This window comes from Grammomys surdaster, unplaced genomic scaffold (genome assembly GCF_004785775.1).
Source record: "Grammomys surdaster isolate TR1022 unplaced genomic scaffold, NIH_TR_1.0 126131, whole genome shotgun sequence".
In the NCBI taxonomy this organism is placed as follows: Eukaryota; Metazoa; Chordata; class Mammalia; order Rodentia; family Muridae; genus Grammomys; species Grammomys surdaster.
Window position 1 is genome coordinate 6483759 of NW_021620939.1, and position 17673 is coordinate 6501431.

Here is a 17673-nt window from a genome sequence, read left to right on the forward strand (position 1 = left end):
GGGAGAGAGGGTGTACAGACTCTGGAGAAACTGGGGCCAGGGAAGAAAAGTTATTAGTGACCTTCTGTGGCCCTCAGGGACTGTCCAGAGGGTTGTGAATTCCCCTTTATTAGCCTGAGAGCTTACTGAATTTCCCCTTCCTCATTTGAAGGGAAGAAGGAACAGAAGAAAGGCAAGGCAACCAAAGCAACATAGTACTGTCCAGTACTACAGAGGGCCAGTGTTTCTTTCTGTCCAAGGGAACAGGTAGGAAGGACCTTTAAGTAGCCTGAGTGGGAGGCTGGCCTGGTAGAGACAGGCATAAAAGCCTCCTGGCTTCTTACACAGGTCTCAGATGTGTTCCTGAGAAAGGACGTCTGTAAAATCCATACTATATTCTAAACCATTTGTGACTTTATAAATTATGGTTATGTAGAAGGGCTTAAGTAACTTGAGTGCATTTTAGAAATCCATTTCATTTTCTTAATACCAAAGAATGTATTAAATATCAGAAGTTCTAACCTGTGGTGGTGGTGGCTCATGCTTTTAATCCCAGCACTTGGGAGGCAGAGGCAGGCAGATTTCTGAGTTCAAGTCCAGCCTGGTCTAGAGTGAGCTCCGTGGCAGCCAAGGCTACACAGAGAAACACTGTCTTGAAAAACAAAAACAAAATTCTAACCTGACTTGGGATAATCCAGGTGAACATCCATGGTCAGACCAGTGCTGTCTGTACAGAAAAAGCTGTCAGACCCTTCCACCAAGCATCCAAAGCTGCTTTTCCCCAAACTCTGGAATGGGGCAGGTAAGAAGGAGAAGGAAAGCAGAGCCCCCCCCCCCTGTTGTTTTCTGAAATGTCTGCTGTGCTTCTGGTTAAACTCCCTAACCTGTCTGGAACTGAGAGAGGAGAGCCTGCCCTGTGGTGTCCTTGCTGTGCTGAAGAGTGTCTTTGTTTAATGTCTGGTACCGTATGGGGTATGGGTCAGTATCTCGGACCAGCTACTCCCAGTGGGACCTTGGGCTCACCTAGTTTCTAATGTGCAAAGTTATGGTATTAACTGGTCCCGTGAGGCTGTGAGGGCGAAGTCACTGGAGCGTAATACACAAGAATGAGTTCAGGACACAAAGACAATGCTGCCATTTGCTGTCTTGGGGATTGGTGACACACACGCACTATGGGCTGATCAGACTGTCCCATAGGCTTCTTTAACAAACACCAGCTAGTGGGTCATCTCAAGACCTCTACCTGGGGATATAAAACATCTCACTGCAGGTAGGGCAGCAAAACCAAAGTAGTAATTGCACCAAGAGCTAAGTTAGCAAACCAATGAGATGATTGGACTCACTTGCAGACCCTGGGTGACCCCTAAGCACTCCTATCACTGAAAAGTGTCACACCCAACATGAATGACAGCTTCCACACAAATGCATAGATGGAGTCTCCCTTGTCCCCACCTCCAGATAACCTGCCATCCTTTATACATTTATATGCCTCCCAAGACCACAAGCCACACGCAATTAGAACAGAATTGCAAACAACGCACCAGGAGGTGCAAAAAGGGAATGCCCAGGATCTCGGTGAGAGTCTCAGCCCTTGCTACTATGAAGGAATGTCAACAGGCACAATCTTGAGGGGCTCTGGTGAAGAGTCACACCTGCTTCTGTTGAAGATGGTGACAGCTATTGTGTTCAGAGGATAGTCGTCTACAACACATGGGTTGGGCCTGGTAGAAGGGGAAGAACATGTGTATTTTTTTGTTTCTGTAGAAATCACAGAAGTTGTGGTTTTCCACAGATTCAAGTCAACATGTCCTCAGTTCCTGGGGGAGTAATTAGCCCTACCCAGCCAGTAGGTTTGGGGAACTGTTCTCCTCAGGGTAGATTCTTGGCTGCAAATAGACCTCTAGGGTCTTTGCTACCTTGGTGACAAAGGGCATGCACAGTGGACCCAGGAGGACCTGGACGTGTAGGTTAGTGATGCCCTTCCTCTCTCAAAGTCAAACAGTTCCGTTCCCTCTGAGGTGCTCTCCCTGGAGCACATCTTTCCTGTCCACTTCCACCCCTATCTTTCATCCCAAGAACAGCTACTGACCATGGGGCAGAACTTACCCCTGCTAGTCTAGGACTTTTAACTCAGCTAGACTTCTTGACAGAAAATTCTTCTCCGGAGCTGGAGAGATGGCTCAGTGGTTAAGAGCACTGACTGCTCTTCCAGAGGTCCTGAGTTCAATTCCCAGCAACCACATGGTGGCTCACAACCATCATGGGATCCGATGCCCTCTTCTGGTGTGTCTGAAGAGAGCTACAGTGAGTTTACATAAAACAAATAAATCTTAATTAATTAAAAAAGAGCCCTAAAGGCAAAAACAAACAAACAAACAAACAAACAAATCTTATCTGCCTTGTTGGCCTGGGCAGCCTTCAGCAGGCCTTAGGGACCAATCTCTGGACTTGGCTCTCCATGCTGCTCTCAGCGTTTTCTCACCTGCATTTTCTAGAAGTTCTACCATGAAGCAGGCTTTAAAAACCCCTCAGGAAGCCCTTTGACTTCACTCCCAAATTACCATTGTTAGGCTGACCTGATAAGAAGCAAGAAGAGCATGGATGCAGTCAGTGTTTCCTCGTGGAGTGAGTGCTAGTGAACTGTCTTCTCTCCAGAGAATTCACATCGACTGTACAACAGCTGTGTCACCACACAGCTATATCTGGTGTATCTGGTAGCATTTCCCCGGAGGTCGAGCTACTGTCCTTCCCATCCAGGGACAGCATGGACTTGAAGACTCTGCAGTTCTCCAGGCCCCTAAGCCTCCCTAGCTGAATGTATCTTCTTCCCACACCCAAAGGGAATGGATGTGTTGGCTTCTTTGGCCTGTACACTGAGACATTTGCTGAGGAGTTGAGGAAAGGCAAGAGCAATGGGCCATGTTTGTGGTCCTGGATCTTACCAGTGGAAGGGAAAATTAAAAGCCTGCCCGAGCTATACAACGGCTTTGCTGAAGAGATGGTTCAGCAGGCAGGAGCACTGGCTATTCTGCCAGAGCAGCATTTCTCAACCTGTGGGTCGGCACCCCTCTGGGAAACCATCTCCAAAAATATTTGCATTATGATTCATAACATTAGCAAAATTGGTTATGAAGTAGCAACAACAATGATTTTATGGTTGGGGGATCACCACAGCATGAGGAACTCTCCATGTTAGGAAGGTTGAGAACCATGTTTCAGAGCGACCCAAGTTCAATTCCCATCACCCACATGATAGTTCAAATTTACCTGTAATTTCATTTCCAGAAGAGCTGACACTGTCTTCTGGCCCTCTTGGGTATCGGGCACACATGATCAGCTGCACAGACCTGTGGTGCACCCAGACACATTTAAAAAAAAAAAAAAGCATACGGGTAAAGAAGAAACTTTGCAGGCAGGAAAAGGAGGCGGGGCTGGGGAGGTGGCATGGTCAGTAAAAACCTTGCCACACGAGCATGAGAACCTCCATGGATCTCCAGCGTGTAAAAATCTGGGCATGGGGACCAACTTGTAATCCCATAAATAAGAATCCATGGAATTCATAGCCAAATAGCTGAGCTATTTCAGGTACAGTGAGACATCCCGTCTCAAATAAAACAAGGTAAAGAACAATTGAGAACAACACCTAATGTCAACCTCAGCCCTCTACACGCACACAGGAATCAGTACATGTGAAATCCCCTACCTACCACACCCAGAGAGAGGGAGACAGGAGCAGGTGATAGATAAGAGGTGGGGGAGGAGGGTAAGAAAGGGCTTGGCTGGGGGGATGGCTCTGAGGTGGAAATGCTTGTTACCACGAATGAGAACCTCCAGTCAGACCCCTGGCAGCCCACATAAATGCCAGGTGGGAGCGACAGCCTGCCTGTGATTACAGCCTGGAAAGGTGGAGACGGGGATCCCAGAACACACTGGCTAGCAAAACTAACCATATTGTCGAGCTCTGGGTTTGACTGATAGACCCTGCCTCTGTAAATGGGCTGGGAGGGTGACTGAAGACAATTCTTAGCATCAACCTCAGGCCTCCACATGAGCACACATGTAATGTGTGTACGCACCCACATGTATGCACAACACACAGTGGAAAAAGAGGGCCTGGAGAGATGGCTCAGCTGTTAAAAGCACATTCTGCTCTTTCAGAGAACTCAAGTTTGGGTCCCTCACCCTTGTCAGTTGGCTCAAGAGCACCTTTGGGATCCAGCGCCTCTGGCCTCCTCGGACCTGTGTTCATGTATACATATCTCAGTACAAACACACACCCATACAGATAATGAATACTTATAAGAATCAATTTTTTAATTGAAAAATGATTTAAAATGAGCCTTTATCTGGGTGATGATGGCGGCACATCCTTTAATCCCAACACTTGAGAGGTGGAGGTGGGCAGATACGCTCTATGCATGTGGTCTACATAGAGTTCCATGGCTACACGGAGAAACCCTGTCTCCAAAAACCAAAACCTTGTCAAAACAAAACAAAACAAAAAAGAACCAACTCCAGGCCTAGAAGATCCAATGCCCTCTTCTGGCCTCCTCAGGCACTGCACAAATGTGATGTCTAGACATATATTCAAGCAAATACTCATACATATAAGAAATATATAAAAAAATAATAATTTAAAATGAAAAAGAACAGCTGAAGACAGTTTTGGATGCAGGGATGCCATAGACACATGCAGCTGTTTTAGAGAGACTGGAAGAGCTCATGTTCTCCAGGACTCTAACCCCCTTTCTGTCTCCATCCCCGCTGCTTGTCACACCACCCAGTGAGATGCAATTCCAGCCGCAACTTCTCCCCTGGGTGAGAGAAATGGAAACAGAACTGAAAAGGAGAGAGGGAAGTCTAGAGAAGATTGCCCTCCAGGCTGAAGTTCACTGGCACCACCAATAGACAGGGAATCAGGCACTCTCCAAGTAGGCAGGAGTCTACAAAGAGACCTTATGCTTGTCCTGCCCAAGTTTACTCCCCTCCACCCCCCGCTGGCCCGAACAAACTCAATTTCATACCCTAGTCTTCAGCTGGCCATGGTTCCTGGAAGAAGAAGAAAAAGAATATACCTAGAAAGTATAGAATTCACTGGATGTTTTGCCCGTGTAGAACCTTTCCTGCTGCAGTGTGCAAATGTTTTACTTGCTTTATAAAGAGGCAGTTTGAAAAAGAATCGTCAGATATATTTGCCACTAGCATAACCCCACCGCCCCTGCATATTGCTCCCAAGAAAGCTAATTAAGCCCCATTGCTATTAGAGTTATACACATTCGAAGGCTTGTTGTGACAAGAAAAAATAATGAAGCCGCGGTTTCTACAAGTTGTAAGCGGCCGAGTCAAAACACATTGCTCTGCCTGCCCCTCTGCACTCCCCCCGCGGGTCTCTGGGCTGCATCTGCCTGTCTCACTGGTGTTCAGCATTCATTCTCTTCCCAATGCCTGCCCTACTCCTCAGTGCCAGGCCAGAGAGGCCACAGGAGTCGTCCTTGAGGAGCTGTGTTTGTAGGAGAAAGGCCGACATACAAATTGTTGCTAATAAACTACAGGACATTCCCAGCCTGAATCTCTAGTTTGAGTTCTCTCCCCCAGAATCTCTGTAGTACCCTTCACTCACCTTCCATCCTCAGATCAGGCAGAGCAGGCCCCAGGGAAAAGTCATGTCCTTATGGCATCCCTTGAGTACTAACAAGACAACAGAGGTTCAGACACATCTCATGTTAGGGGAAGGAAACAGCTTACTTGATGGTCTCTATCATATTGTTCTGCCTGTATTCAGGGAAGTCCTTCTAGAGAGTTCCTGCCCGCTCATCTCCCCTACACTTTCCTAATACAAACCAAGGACATTACTGGGGCTAACCTACGTGGGTCCTCGGGCTGAAGGATAGAGCCATTCCCTTCACTGATTCCATCTGTATCCTATTCAGGGTGATCGGGTTGCCTTGTTATCTTTATTGAGTGCTTAGGAAGCTCCCAGGAACTGTCAGAAAAGTTTCTGTCCTGGAAGGATAGAAGGACAAGGCAAAGGACTGAAGTCACTGAGAGCAAAACCAAACCCCGGGGCAAGACAAAAGATTTTAAGACTGTTGTGGCAAAGATGCCCTAGTCTCTGCCAAGATGGATGGTTTCAATTAAACCTGACTGATGTTTTGAGTTAGGCTCTAGAGATACAACAGAGAATCAAGACTGTTGAAACCACTATGTCTTCACTTTAGTTCGTGATCTCCAAGTCTGACCTTTGCCTGTCTGCTGCTCAAACCAGGCTCCAAACCCAAAGTGCTTGCTTCCTGGCCTTCAGTGCTAAACCACTGTCCTGACCTGCAGCAGTAGTGAGTTTAAGCATAGTATCACCAGACAGTGAGAACCGACACTACACTCAGTCATCGAGGTTGTCTGAGGAGACACTGCCCTGGCTGCCTGCCCCAGGATCTGGGCTGGGTAGGAGCAGGTATCAGTTGGGTAGCAACATCTGGGTTACCGTTGCTATTTCTGTATGGCTAACCCCTCCAGCTGGGAGGCCTGGAGCGGGCATCAGCTTCCGGGAAGGCAGTCTTTCTGACAAAGAGCTGACAGTGCAGACTAAGAATTCCAAGTAACTCTGGGCAAAGGACAGACTCCATCTGCTGTAAGCAGAAAGGCCAAGTGTGCAGTTGAATTGCCTTCCCCATCTTTATTAATGCTAATTGCATTCAGGCTCACTCCTTGCCATTCCCAACTCTGTTCCAAGAATCCTAGCCCTCCCTGTGCCTGAATCTCTCTGAGGAGGCTGGAGTTCCAGGAGTGTGATGCCTCAGGACCCACAACAGGGTTGTGGGGAATAATGGTTACAGAGGCAGGGCCCAGGGAATCACAAACAGCACTTCTTCAAACTCTCATCTGCACTACATTTCTTTTAGTCTTAATTGTGTCTTTGTTTTGAGACAGGGTCTCAGTATGTAGTCCTGGCTGTCCTGGAACTTGCTATGTAGACCAGGCTGGCCTCAAAGCCACAGAGCTCCACCTATTTTTGCCTCCTAAATTCTGCGATTAAATATATGTACCACTGTACAGCAGGGCAACCTTGAACTTTTCCCGTATTTACCTCTCCAGTGCTAGGGTTGCAGGTCTTCCCTGGCACATCTGGTTTACTTGGTGCTAGGGATGGAATCCAGGGCTTTATGCATGTTGGGTGAACACTACAAACTAACCTGTACTTCTGCCCTCACTCTAAGCACTACACTAGACACAGGAAAACAACATATTCTCATCTCATCCCAACACATACACTCACATACACACACATACAAATACACACATATACGCACTTATACAAACACACTGTGGTGGTTTGAATATGCTTGGTCCAAGAAGTGGCACTATTAAGAGATGTGGCCTTGTTGGAGGAAGTGTGTCACTGTGGGGATGGGCAATGTGAACAACCCTCCTCCTAGCCACAGGGGAGTCTAGCTGCCTCTAGAAGAAGATGTAGAACTCTCTGCTCCTCCTGCTCCATGTCTGCCTGGATGCTACCATGCTCCTGCCTTGAATGATACTGGACTGAACCTCTGAACCTGTATGCCAGCCCCAATTAAATGTCCTTATGAGAGTTGCCTTGGTCATGGTGTCTGTTCACAGCAGTGAAAACCTAAGACACACACACTTACACACACACACACACACACACACACACACACTACAGGACGTGTGCTTCTTCATCCAGCAGGTCTATATCCACTTCAGAATCCCCTATGGCCAGTTCCTGCCCATGTCAACCTGGGCATCCTGAGGATGAGTTGGTTCAAAACAAAGCTAGTTTCCTCTCAGAGACACCCCTCAGAAGTCCACCCACCTCCTGCTGACACTAACTGGACCACCTCTTTGCTCCACCTCTCTTAAGACCTTTTTTAGAAGAGGTCCTAAGAGGTCATTCTCAACCTCCCCATAGCTGAGACCCTTTGATACAGTTTCTCATTTTGTGATGACCCTCAACCATAAAATCATTTTTGCTTCTACTTCCTAACTGTAATTTTGCTACTGTTGTGAATTGTAGTGTGAATATCTGTATTTTCTAATGTCTTAGGAGACCTCTGTGAAAAAGTCATTTGACCCCAAAGGGTCAACCTGTCGTTGTGGACTCTCAACCTTAGATTCCCTTAGTATCTAAGGGAAGTAGGAAGTGATCTTGGAGCACTAAGTTCAAGTCACTGTAAAGGAAGGATGACCTCTCCTCAGCTTGTCCCCATTTTTGGTAGGCTCCAAACTTATTCATCTCTATATCCTGAGCCTGAGCTACCCTGTAGACAGAAGATAACAGCTTTCTGGGCCAACTAGAGATCACCTGCTTTCCCAGCATGTGCCTGGAGCTGGACAATTTGAGGAAAGGCATTCTCTGGCTTTTCAAGGCACCCAGACTCCAGGTCCACTCAAGAGAATGAGCCACCAGTTCCTCACCCCCATTTGTTTCTCGTATCATGTCCTTTGCCTAGGAGTACAGACTAAAACGACTTCAACAGTATAACCAGATGTGCCTAACTGCTAGCCTAGACTCTCCCAGATCCCACAGTATGCAGTCAGGCTATCCCCTGCCTCGGATGCTCTCAGGATGGAAGAAGGAGAGCCTAAGAACCCAACAAACCCAAATTGTGGGACTTAGACTCCATGGGACGCAGGTCTTAAAGCGAGAGAGAGTTAGGAGAGGGGCTCTGGCAAAGGATGGGTGTCTCCCCACCCCACCTCACATTTATTTATTTGGTAGTTTGGAACAGAAACCGACTTGCAGGAGTCGATTCTCTTTCCAACATGTGGATGATAGGATTAAATTCAGGCAAGCCCTTACCCACTAAGCTATCTTGCTAGGACGGGTAGTTAGAATCCCAAGACACCAATACACCAGAATTCAAACCCCAGAGCAGAAGACAGCTGAAAGCCAGGGCCTCAACGTCACCCATTCCCCTGCAGGCTTCCCTTTAGGAGGGAGAATGGAGTACGTGAATCGAATTACCAGATACACTCTCAGAATCCCGCAGGGTAGTGAAGCCTGAGCACCACTAGCGGACCGGTCCGCCCGCCTCTCTGCTTCAGCCCTGCCCACATCCGGGTGGCCCCTCCCCTCCCAGCTATGCTGGCGCAATTCAGCTCAGCCTCTCCCTCCTTAAGTCATTCGGGCCCACAGCCCAACCCTCGTACGCCTGCGGCATTCGTGTCCCCACCCACAACCCACCTCTTCAAGCCCCGCCCACCGATGGCCTCTTTGTCCTATAGCGCCATCTCCTGGAAGTCGGCCGACATTGTTCTCCTTTGGGGTTATATCGGAGCCGACGCATTCCTTCCTGGGGCTCCCTTGGCTTGCTTGTGGAGCCACTACCAGATTGAGACCTAATCTTTGCCCTAGTCCTGAACCTGCCTAGAAGCCTGGGCTTCACAGAAGTCCCCACAGATGTGATCTCAGATGAAATTCGAGTCACCTTCAGCAAAGTAGGAGGCAATAGAGGGTAGCCAACTTGGGGGAAGTCTCCATGCTTAGGTGTCAGTTGTTGCTCCTACCACTAGAATTCCCAGAAGATGGGCACCCCTCTTTTAAACTACTGTCTCCTCAGCGTCTTCTAGAGTCCTCATAAAGAAGTGGTAACCCCGTCCCTCATTAGGGGGTTTATTTAAAACCTTGCTTGTCTACAATACAAACAAAATGTTTGGTTCACTCCTAGGAATGAAACCTGCCTTACATTAGTTTGAAAAATGTGACCAACTTCTCTGCCTTCTCTGGGCCTTAGCCACCATGCATCAAGATAGTACTTTATAGAAAGTAAGTAAAATAAGTCACTTTTTTTTCTTATTTTCAAGATAGGACCTCACTGTGCAATCCTGGCTGGCCTAGAACTCAGAGCTCCACCTGCCTCCCAAAATGCTGAGGCTAACAGCATGAACTACCACACCTGACATCTTTTCCCTTTCATGTTTAAAGATTTGTTTTTATGTGTATGTATGTGCGTTTATGTTAAATGTATGTCATGGGTGTGGGTGCCCACAAAGACCAAAAGAGGGTATCCAGGAGTCTGTGAGCCACCAGATGTGGGTGTTAGCCACTGAACTTGGGTCCTCGTGACTAGCAAACAGCAAGTGCTCTGAACTGTAGAGCCACTTCCTCTCTCCTGCTCCCCACCTCCCCTTTTTTGAGACAAGATCTTGTTACGTAGCCTTGGCTGGAGTGGAACTCACCATGTAGACAAAGCTGGCCTCAAACTCGGAGAGATCCATATGCCTCTGGCTCCTGAGTGCTGGGTTACACGTGTGCCACATCAGGCTTTTTGTTTTAAGGCTCATGTAGCCAAGACTGAGCTCAAATTTTTCTATGTAGCCACGGCTGTCCTTGAACTCCTGCTCCTAATGCCTCTGCTTCACACATGCCAGAATTATAGGCATGTACTACGGTGCTAGACTGATTTGGATTTTTATGACAGCAATACTGAGACCGAAACTTAGCTTTAAAAGACTGGTACTTGAGATGGACCGTGCATATTTTTTTAATTGTTTTTTTTAATTGGATGCTTTATTTACATTTCATATGTGACCATGCATATTTTAAAGAAACCAGGGAAGAGCTTCTTCTAGCTGCTCATTTGGTTGGAACATGGAGAAACAAGCTAGAAGCTACAACTTGGAAACAGTCTGGAACCTCTAGAAGCCAGGCAAGCCACAATTCATAAACACACAAGGTCCCCTAGCCAATAGCCTTGTCTCTCCCATGATTGGCCCAGAGATCTTGGCTCTCAGTGAACTGTCTACACAAGATTGGTTAAGAATTCAGACTCTCTGCTTTTCTCTCTACCTCTTTTGCAGGCCGACTCTGACTATAATTCATTATCTCAACTCCATTCCCCAGTTCACTGGGTATCTTCGAGCCCCTTGGAGGTAGCACTGTCCTAACCTCAGTAACAGACTAGAGAGCCATGCTGGAGGGATTCCCAGGAAGTGGCCCTGAGTCAAATCAACTAGAAAATCGGGTTCCTATTAGTACCCTTCTGTCTGCCCCCAACCACCTGTTTAGCTCAAAGATAGAGGCAGACTTACTTCCATCAAGAAAAGATCGTAGGAACTCGGCTCGAGTGCTGCGGAGCAGACATCTACCAAGCTCAACAGCTGATGACATGGATCCTCCCGCAGCCTGCAGCTTCTCTTCCTCCTGTTCCTGAGGTCATTCTGAGTTAGATATTAAGCTGAGCTTTCTGAGGGTCAGCTTAACTGAGAGCAATTGTGAGATCATTTCCTAGGTTCCTGCTGCAAGGCCTAGAAGTCTGAGTAAGGCACATGTCTTTGAACATTTGTCAGGAGTCTTTCCTGACATGGTGTCTTTGGACAAAGTCTCATGAATTCCAGGTGAAACTAAGTAGCTGACTCTGTCCTAGAACTCCTGATTCTCTTAGCTCCACCTCCCAAGAACTTGGGTTATCGGTGTGCACCACCATGGCTGCCTTTGTGCCTAGGCTGGCTATGCCTTGACATTTTCAAGGTGCTACACATTTATATCCTAACTCCAAGCATTGTTGGGCCATCAGGAAAAGTGAGGTGTGAAGTCTGATGGTGAGCTGGCAGAAGCAGAGATAATCCAGAAGAGGCACCAGTTCTGTAACCAATGGCCCTCTGGCAACAACTGATGCATCTCTACTTTCCACAGGTAAGCACTGTCCCAGGAAAACACCTGCCTTTTCCTAGGTCTTGAATATGCTCATCCTACCCAGAAGGCCTGTCTATATCCTGACAGACACTTAGGGGTGGCCACCCAGAATCTAGAAGCTCAGGAACAAAGCAACCAGGCTAGAAACTGTTCGCTAAGGTTACGAGCCAATCCCAAGCCCATAGGTATTTTTTGGTAAAAGCCACAGTGGAGTTTCCATCAGCCTATCTCCATCCCAGTCTTTAGGAGGATTAGCCTGAAGATCTGCCCAGAGACTGCTCCTTCTGAGGCAGGAAGTCTGTGATGGCGTGTTTCCCATCACCCTCCACCCCACCCACTAGATTACCAGTCATACCCTACCTTTGCAAGTGAGGAAACTGAGGACCAAAATTAGTCTTGACTGACTCAAAGGCAGAAGGGGCACTAGAAGAAGCTTGCATATTGGCAAGGTTCCTGGAATACAGACCTTGCCTTCTCAGAGGTACACAAACAAAAGCTTCCGCAGAGGTCGCCTGAGCTGCCTTCTCTAACATGATGATTCCCTCCCATCATTCACACCCAGGAACCATAAAAGCCCATGTAAATAGACAAAGGCAATGGCATTGTAATAAAGACACTGCTTTTATTTAGTTTGATATGTTTCTATACAGAATGCAGAAAACACATCTTAAAATCATATAGAAGGAAATAAAAACACGTCAGTGGTTGGTGAACACTTGAATGTGAAATTGGCTCTCTGTCTCAGAGTCTGATGGCCATTGCCAGCTCAGGGCTCAGGGAGGAGGCTGCCTGCAAAGGCATTGTTGCTGTTGTTATTCTGTTCACTGCCCCACTGCCTCCAGTTGCTATGACAACAGGCCACTCTGGGCCAGCCTCCTCTCTACATGGCAATGCCCAATGGTGGGGATGCTTCGAGCAACAACAGAGTTATCTAGAAGGCTTTCCAAAGCCCTCACCTGGAATATTGGGATTTATTTATTTATTTTTGATGAGGTCACCAGAAATAATTTCATCAGGTCAGATCCCTGCTCTTGACTCTGGAACATCAGGGAAACTCCAGCTTGGACCAGAGCTTGGAGGCACAAGGCCCAGCCACCAGCCATCTATGAAGCACTCATCAGCAGACTCCCCCATGGGGCACTGCTCACTGTAAAGAACCTTCCTGGGGGCTGAGCAGGAAGGGGTAGGCCTTGTGGAGAATGCAGAAGGAACCACCGTTTGGAAGGAATGCTTCTGTCCTACTGGCCTTCCCTTCCTGAGACAGCGTACCCTCTGCTAAACAGTCGATATGGCTTAGAAGTTACTGCTCCGTGTGCAAAGGGAGCCTGGATCAACCCACCCACCCTCCATCAGGGAAGGGATACATTATTGCAAAAGGCATTCCTCCCTAAAAGGTACCCGAAATAACTCAGACATCAAGAAAAGGCATGCTCAAAATGGTTTCTTCCAAAGGAGGAGACTCCAAGCACAGTGGGTGCCCCTGAGTCATGGGACAGAGATGCAGACAGATGGACAATGTTCTGCTAAAAAAGGCAAAGGAAGCCTCTATGTAATCCAGAATTTAACCCATTAGGAAAAGAAGGGGGGGGGGGGTCAAAAATGAGCAGAGCCATCAGTTCCATGGATCAACACTAGGAGCTTGTACAAACCGCTGTTAGGCATCACCAGTTTTTAATCTTTTTTTTTTTAATAAAACAATTTGAGGCTGTATAAAAACTTTAGTAAAAAATTAGCTTTGAGAGCCCACAGGTTTTCACTATGAACTATTGCTGGCACTCCTCCCCAGCCACCAGACCTTTTCCAGTTGTTCAGGCCCAAGGCCCAGGACTGGAGTGCCAGAGAAGAGGGGGCAGGGTGTATGGGGTAGGGCTGTGGACTGTTGGGACAAAGTGGCCAAGGTCAAGTGAGGAAAGAGCATCACATGACATAAAAATATTGCATCTTCACCAAAATGTCCCCCACTGAGTGTTTCAAAGACCATAATATTCCTTTTTAAGAGGGAAGGAAACAAAACCAAACCAAACCTAGAGAAGGGGAAACAAAAGGTTGATGAGGTGGAGTCCTTCGACCTTCCCAGGTGCCCCTATGAGCAGCTGGCCCACCTTGGAGCACCTAGGTTGGAGGCCACAGCCACCAATGCCTTTTGGAGTCCCTTTCCCACAGAAATGCAGACCCCTTGGTGGTAGGCCACTAGCGTGCATGGGGTAGAGGTCAGGATGTCCATGGCCCAAGAGGCCCCTCCAGCTTCCAGCTCCTGGCAACAGCGGGAGAGCAAACCCAGCACCAGGGCCCTGGCACCCGAGCCAGGACCAGGAGGCCCTCAGTCAGGCTCTGGGATATCAGCGCAACCAAGCTGACACAGTGTGAAAAAATAGGATTCCTTTGATAAAAAATACTGTCCCTTGGTCTTCTCTAAGCTTGAAACACCCTGGGAGCTTATTTTTAGCAAAGCAATTCCCCATACCCACCCAAAAATTATACGTACAAGTTTAGGTAAACAGCAGATTAAATGTAAAAACTTAACCTTAATTTCTGAAAGTCCTTTGAATTTAATCTTTAGCTACTGTTTTCCATGTTACATCCTGCAGCTAGACACACGTGAATAGAAAAAACAGTACAGTTAGTGTTAAAGGCAAAATGCAGAGAGCGAGCTGGGGGCCACCCAGCGCTGCCTGCGAGTTCATTCACGGTTCCTCGCTCCCTCCTTCTACTCTACTCAAACAGTGCTTCAGAGCCACCAAAAACGCAGCGAAGACTTTCCTATGAACAAACAAAAAGCTGTTAGGCAAAAAATAAAAATAAAAAAGTCCCCCAAAGTCTCTCCAGCAGCTTTGGGGTTTGGGAGGACCAGAGAGGGCAGGCTTGTCCAGGCCCTGTGTGTCAGTGTGTGCTAGGTCAGGTGTTGGGTACCGGTGGGCAACGGTCTGTGGGCCACCGGTCTCACAGACAACACCAAGTTGTCTCCAGGCCCCTGCCCTACCCCTGCCTCCACCCAGGCGCTTGTGGGTTAAGGGGGAACGTATGGAGGGGGTGATCGGTATGGGGTCATGTTCTTGGGACGGGAGCCCTTGCCCTCCATGGGAGCCGTGAAGGGTGGGGGTGGCTGGTAGGGAGGGGCATTAGGATCCTCATCCCGCAGGGGCGTGTACTCTCCCACAGGGTCCTGGTTCAGAGGAGTGGTCTCGGGCACACTCTGGTTGGGGTACTCAGGAGGAGGGAGGGGAGCCTTCTCTTCCTGCAGGATGAGCGGCATGCTGGAAGAGGGCGGGGGCTTGGAGTCATCCAGCTCATCTGCAAAGATAATAGGCACCCCCTTCTTGATAAAGGTGGCCTGGTCCTCAAGTGTCAGCTTGCCCTTCCTCTTCTTGCGATAGCAGATCATAGCAATGATTCCAGCAATGAGCAGGATGGCTGCGACCACCACAGCTGGGATAACTGTGTGCAGGTAAACATCGTCCTCACTGCTCTTCTCAGGGTCCCTGTCTGGAACCTCTGTTGCTGGTGCTACTGAGGTTCCAGGAGAGGGTGGTCCCACAGGGACAAACTGGAGGTGCCGACAACTGCCAGAGCCCGTCACAGCAATACTCATAGCCTTAAAGTCAGGCTCCAGAGCGTTGGAGAAGGCAGGACGAGGTTTCCCATTTTCATCAGCAATCCTGCGGCTCAGCCCTGTGATTTGCTCCTTGGGGCAGGGCTCCAGGGGCAGGGTGTTGTTGGTCCACTCGACCACGATAGAGCCCCGGGTGATGTTCTGAAGGGTGATGGAGCTGCAGTTTCGATCCCCAAAGGCAAAAGCTAGCTTCTTTACCAAAGCAATTTTCTTGTGGATGTCATTCAGCACTGGCGCTGGATCACCTGCAAGCTTGGCCTTGAAGCGCGCAGGAGCCTTGTCCCCCTGTGGGCGCTTGTGAACATGGATCTCGAAGGCATCCACAGCAGAGAGGCCCCCTTTGTCTGTGGCGTGCATGAAATACTCATGTTTTCCCACATGACTGCTGTCAGGCAGGCCGTACATAAGCTGGCTGTTGCTGTTAAACTGAACCCAAGACTTCTCGCCCACTAACTGCTGTTCTCGCAGCTTCAGGGTCAGCTTGAGCTTGTCGGTAGTGGTGTCCTCATTGTCATAGAATGTGTCTGATGGAATCTTTACCTCAAAGTAGGTTCCCACCCAGGCATCTACCCTGTCAATGTGGTTCTTGAGCTCTGGCCGCTGGTTAGGTTCTCCTCCACGGGGCACTCCACTGGTGGTAGTACGAATTCGAGTGGATGGGGAAGCTGTCTCCAATCTGGTGACGGGTGCTTTGGTGGTGACCCGGGGCACTGGACGGGGTGTCCGTGGTTTTTTGGTTGGCCTTCGAGTTGTGGTAGTGGATGAATCAGTTGAAGGCGTTGCTGGTTTTGGCGTGGATACTCGTGGCTTCTTTGTGGTAGTTGTTGGAGGAGTAACAACTGCAGTGGGCTCTACATAGCCAGGAATTGTCAGTGTTGGGCGGATGTGGCCAGGAACCGTGGTACCAGCTTCTGACACCCGAGTAGGCTGGATAGGGCCCAGAGTTGGGGTCTGAATAATGGCACCTCGAGTCCGAATGGTGACCGTGGGCTTCCCTGGAACAGGATCCCTGACAGGAGGAGCCATGGTCTCTGTTGGAGGTGCAATGGCTGGAGATGTGGGAGTAGGCACTATCCTAGATGGTGGCTCCTGAATGGCTGTGGTTGGCGGTCCAATGGCAGTAACAGGTGTAGGCGTGGCATGGATCTGCCTCCGGATTCGTTTGGGGAGAGTGGGCTTCTTATTAGCAATATGCCAACCCACCACAGGATAACCAAGTTGGGCAGACATAGCACCCTCCCTAGCTGGGGTTTCTACACCACGGATGTCAGGGACACTATTCTGGTTCAAGGAGCAGCCTAGTTTCCAGGACAGCAGAGCCCCATTCTCTACCACTTTCTTTGCATTTCCTGGGCCAGCCATGAAGGCCGACATGTCAAATAGTCTATTATTCACTACAGGCACCAACTTCATGTTGTGAAGTTCTACTTCTGAGAAGCTCTGCATTCTGTTCAACAGATCAATCCTTTGCTTTGGGGTCATCTTAGTGAGGTCAGCATCCAGAATCACTGTAAGGATAGTCACTGGCTCATCAGCAGCACAGGCAGGTGATGCTACTTCACCAGGGTCTGAGGAGGCTGCCCGTACAGACTGTGGCTCGCTGTGGTCTTCAGGGTAGACCTCGATAGAGAACACACTGGAAGTCTGGGGGACGTGGCTTCCATTGGCTCCCAGGCGTGCAGCACTCACTGAGATGTAATGTACACCTTTATCAGTGTCAAGAGGAAGGCCTTCCAAAATATGACTGTGTGGGTCCCAGTGTAGCCAAGATGGCAAGGCCTCCTTCCCTGCTGCAGACACCTAAAAGAAACATAAGTGTGAGTTATAAATGTTATCATCATTGCACAGCCTAAGACGATCACCATAATAAACCATGGGTCTGAGTTATGTGATAAGCTGAAGGAATAATTTAGAATTCCTGCTGGGAAATCCAACTCATCACCTCCTGAGGAAAGCAGTAATGCCCTGCTACATGACATACAAGACTGAGTGGGACACATTAGGATGTCATGGTCCTTAAGGATGTATGGACTTTGACTGGGCATTATGGCGTTCAGGGGTAATCCCAGAACTCAGGAGGCAGATCTAAGGAGGGATGAACTGAAGGCCAGTCTGGGGTACAGTTTGAGACCCTGTCTCTAAAAACCAACAAACAAAGCTAGAGAGCTGGCTCAGCAGTTAAGAGGGAAGACTGCTCTTCCAGGGGACTGGGATTTTGTTCCTAGAACACATTAGGCAGCTGTAACTGCAGCTTCTGGAGATCCTAACCTCCTCTGGCCTCTTCTAGGAATTGCACACATGTGCACATAAACTCATGCAGGCAAATACACTGATACATAAATTTAAAAAAATAAATCTTAACAAATAAAACCAGCTGGGCAGTGGTGGCGCACGCCTTTAATCCCAGCACTTGGGAGGCAGAGGCAGGCGG

At 48.5% G+C, this 17673-nt stretch overlaps 1 protein-coding gene across 4 annotated transcripts in view; it reads right to left on the bottom strand.

Moving 5' to 3' along the window:
• Positions 1–12229: 12229 nt before the first annotated feature.
• Dag1 (dystroglycan 1) overlaps positions 12230–17673 on the bottom strand; it is a 57325-nt gene continuing 51881 nt past the window's right edge. For all 4 annotated transcript variants that reach the window (XM_028756666.1, XM_028756664.1, XM_028756665.1 and 1 more), the window contains exon 4: positions 12230–17042. In XM_028756666.1, the coding sequence (XP_028612499.1) occupies positions 14640–17042 (2403 nt within the window). In that variant the 3' untranslated portion in view covers positions 12230–14639. The remainder of the gene's footprint in view (positions 17043–17673) is intronic.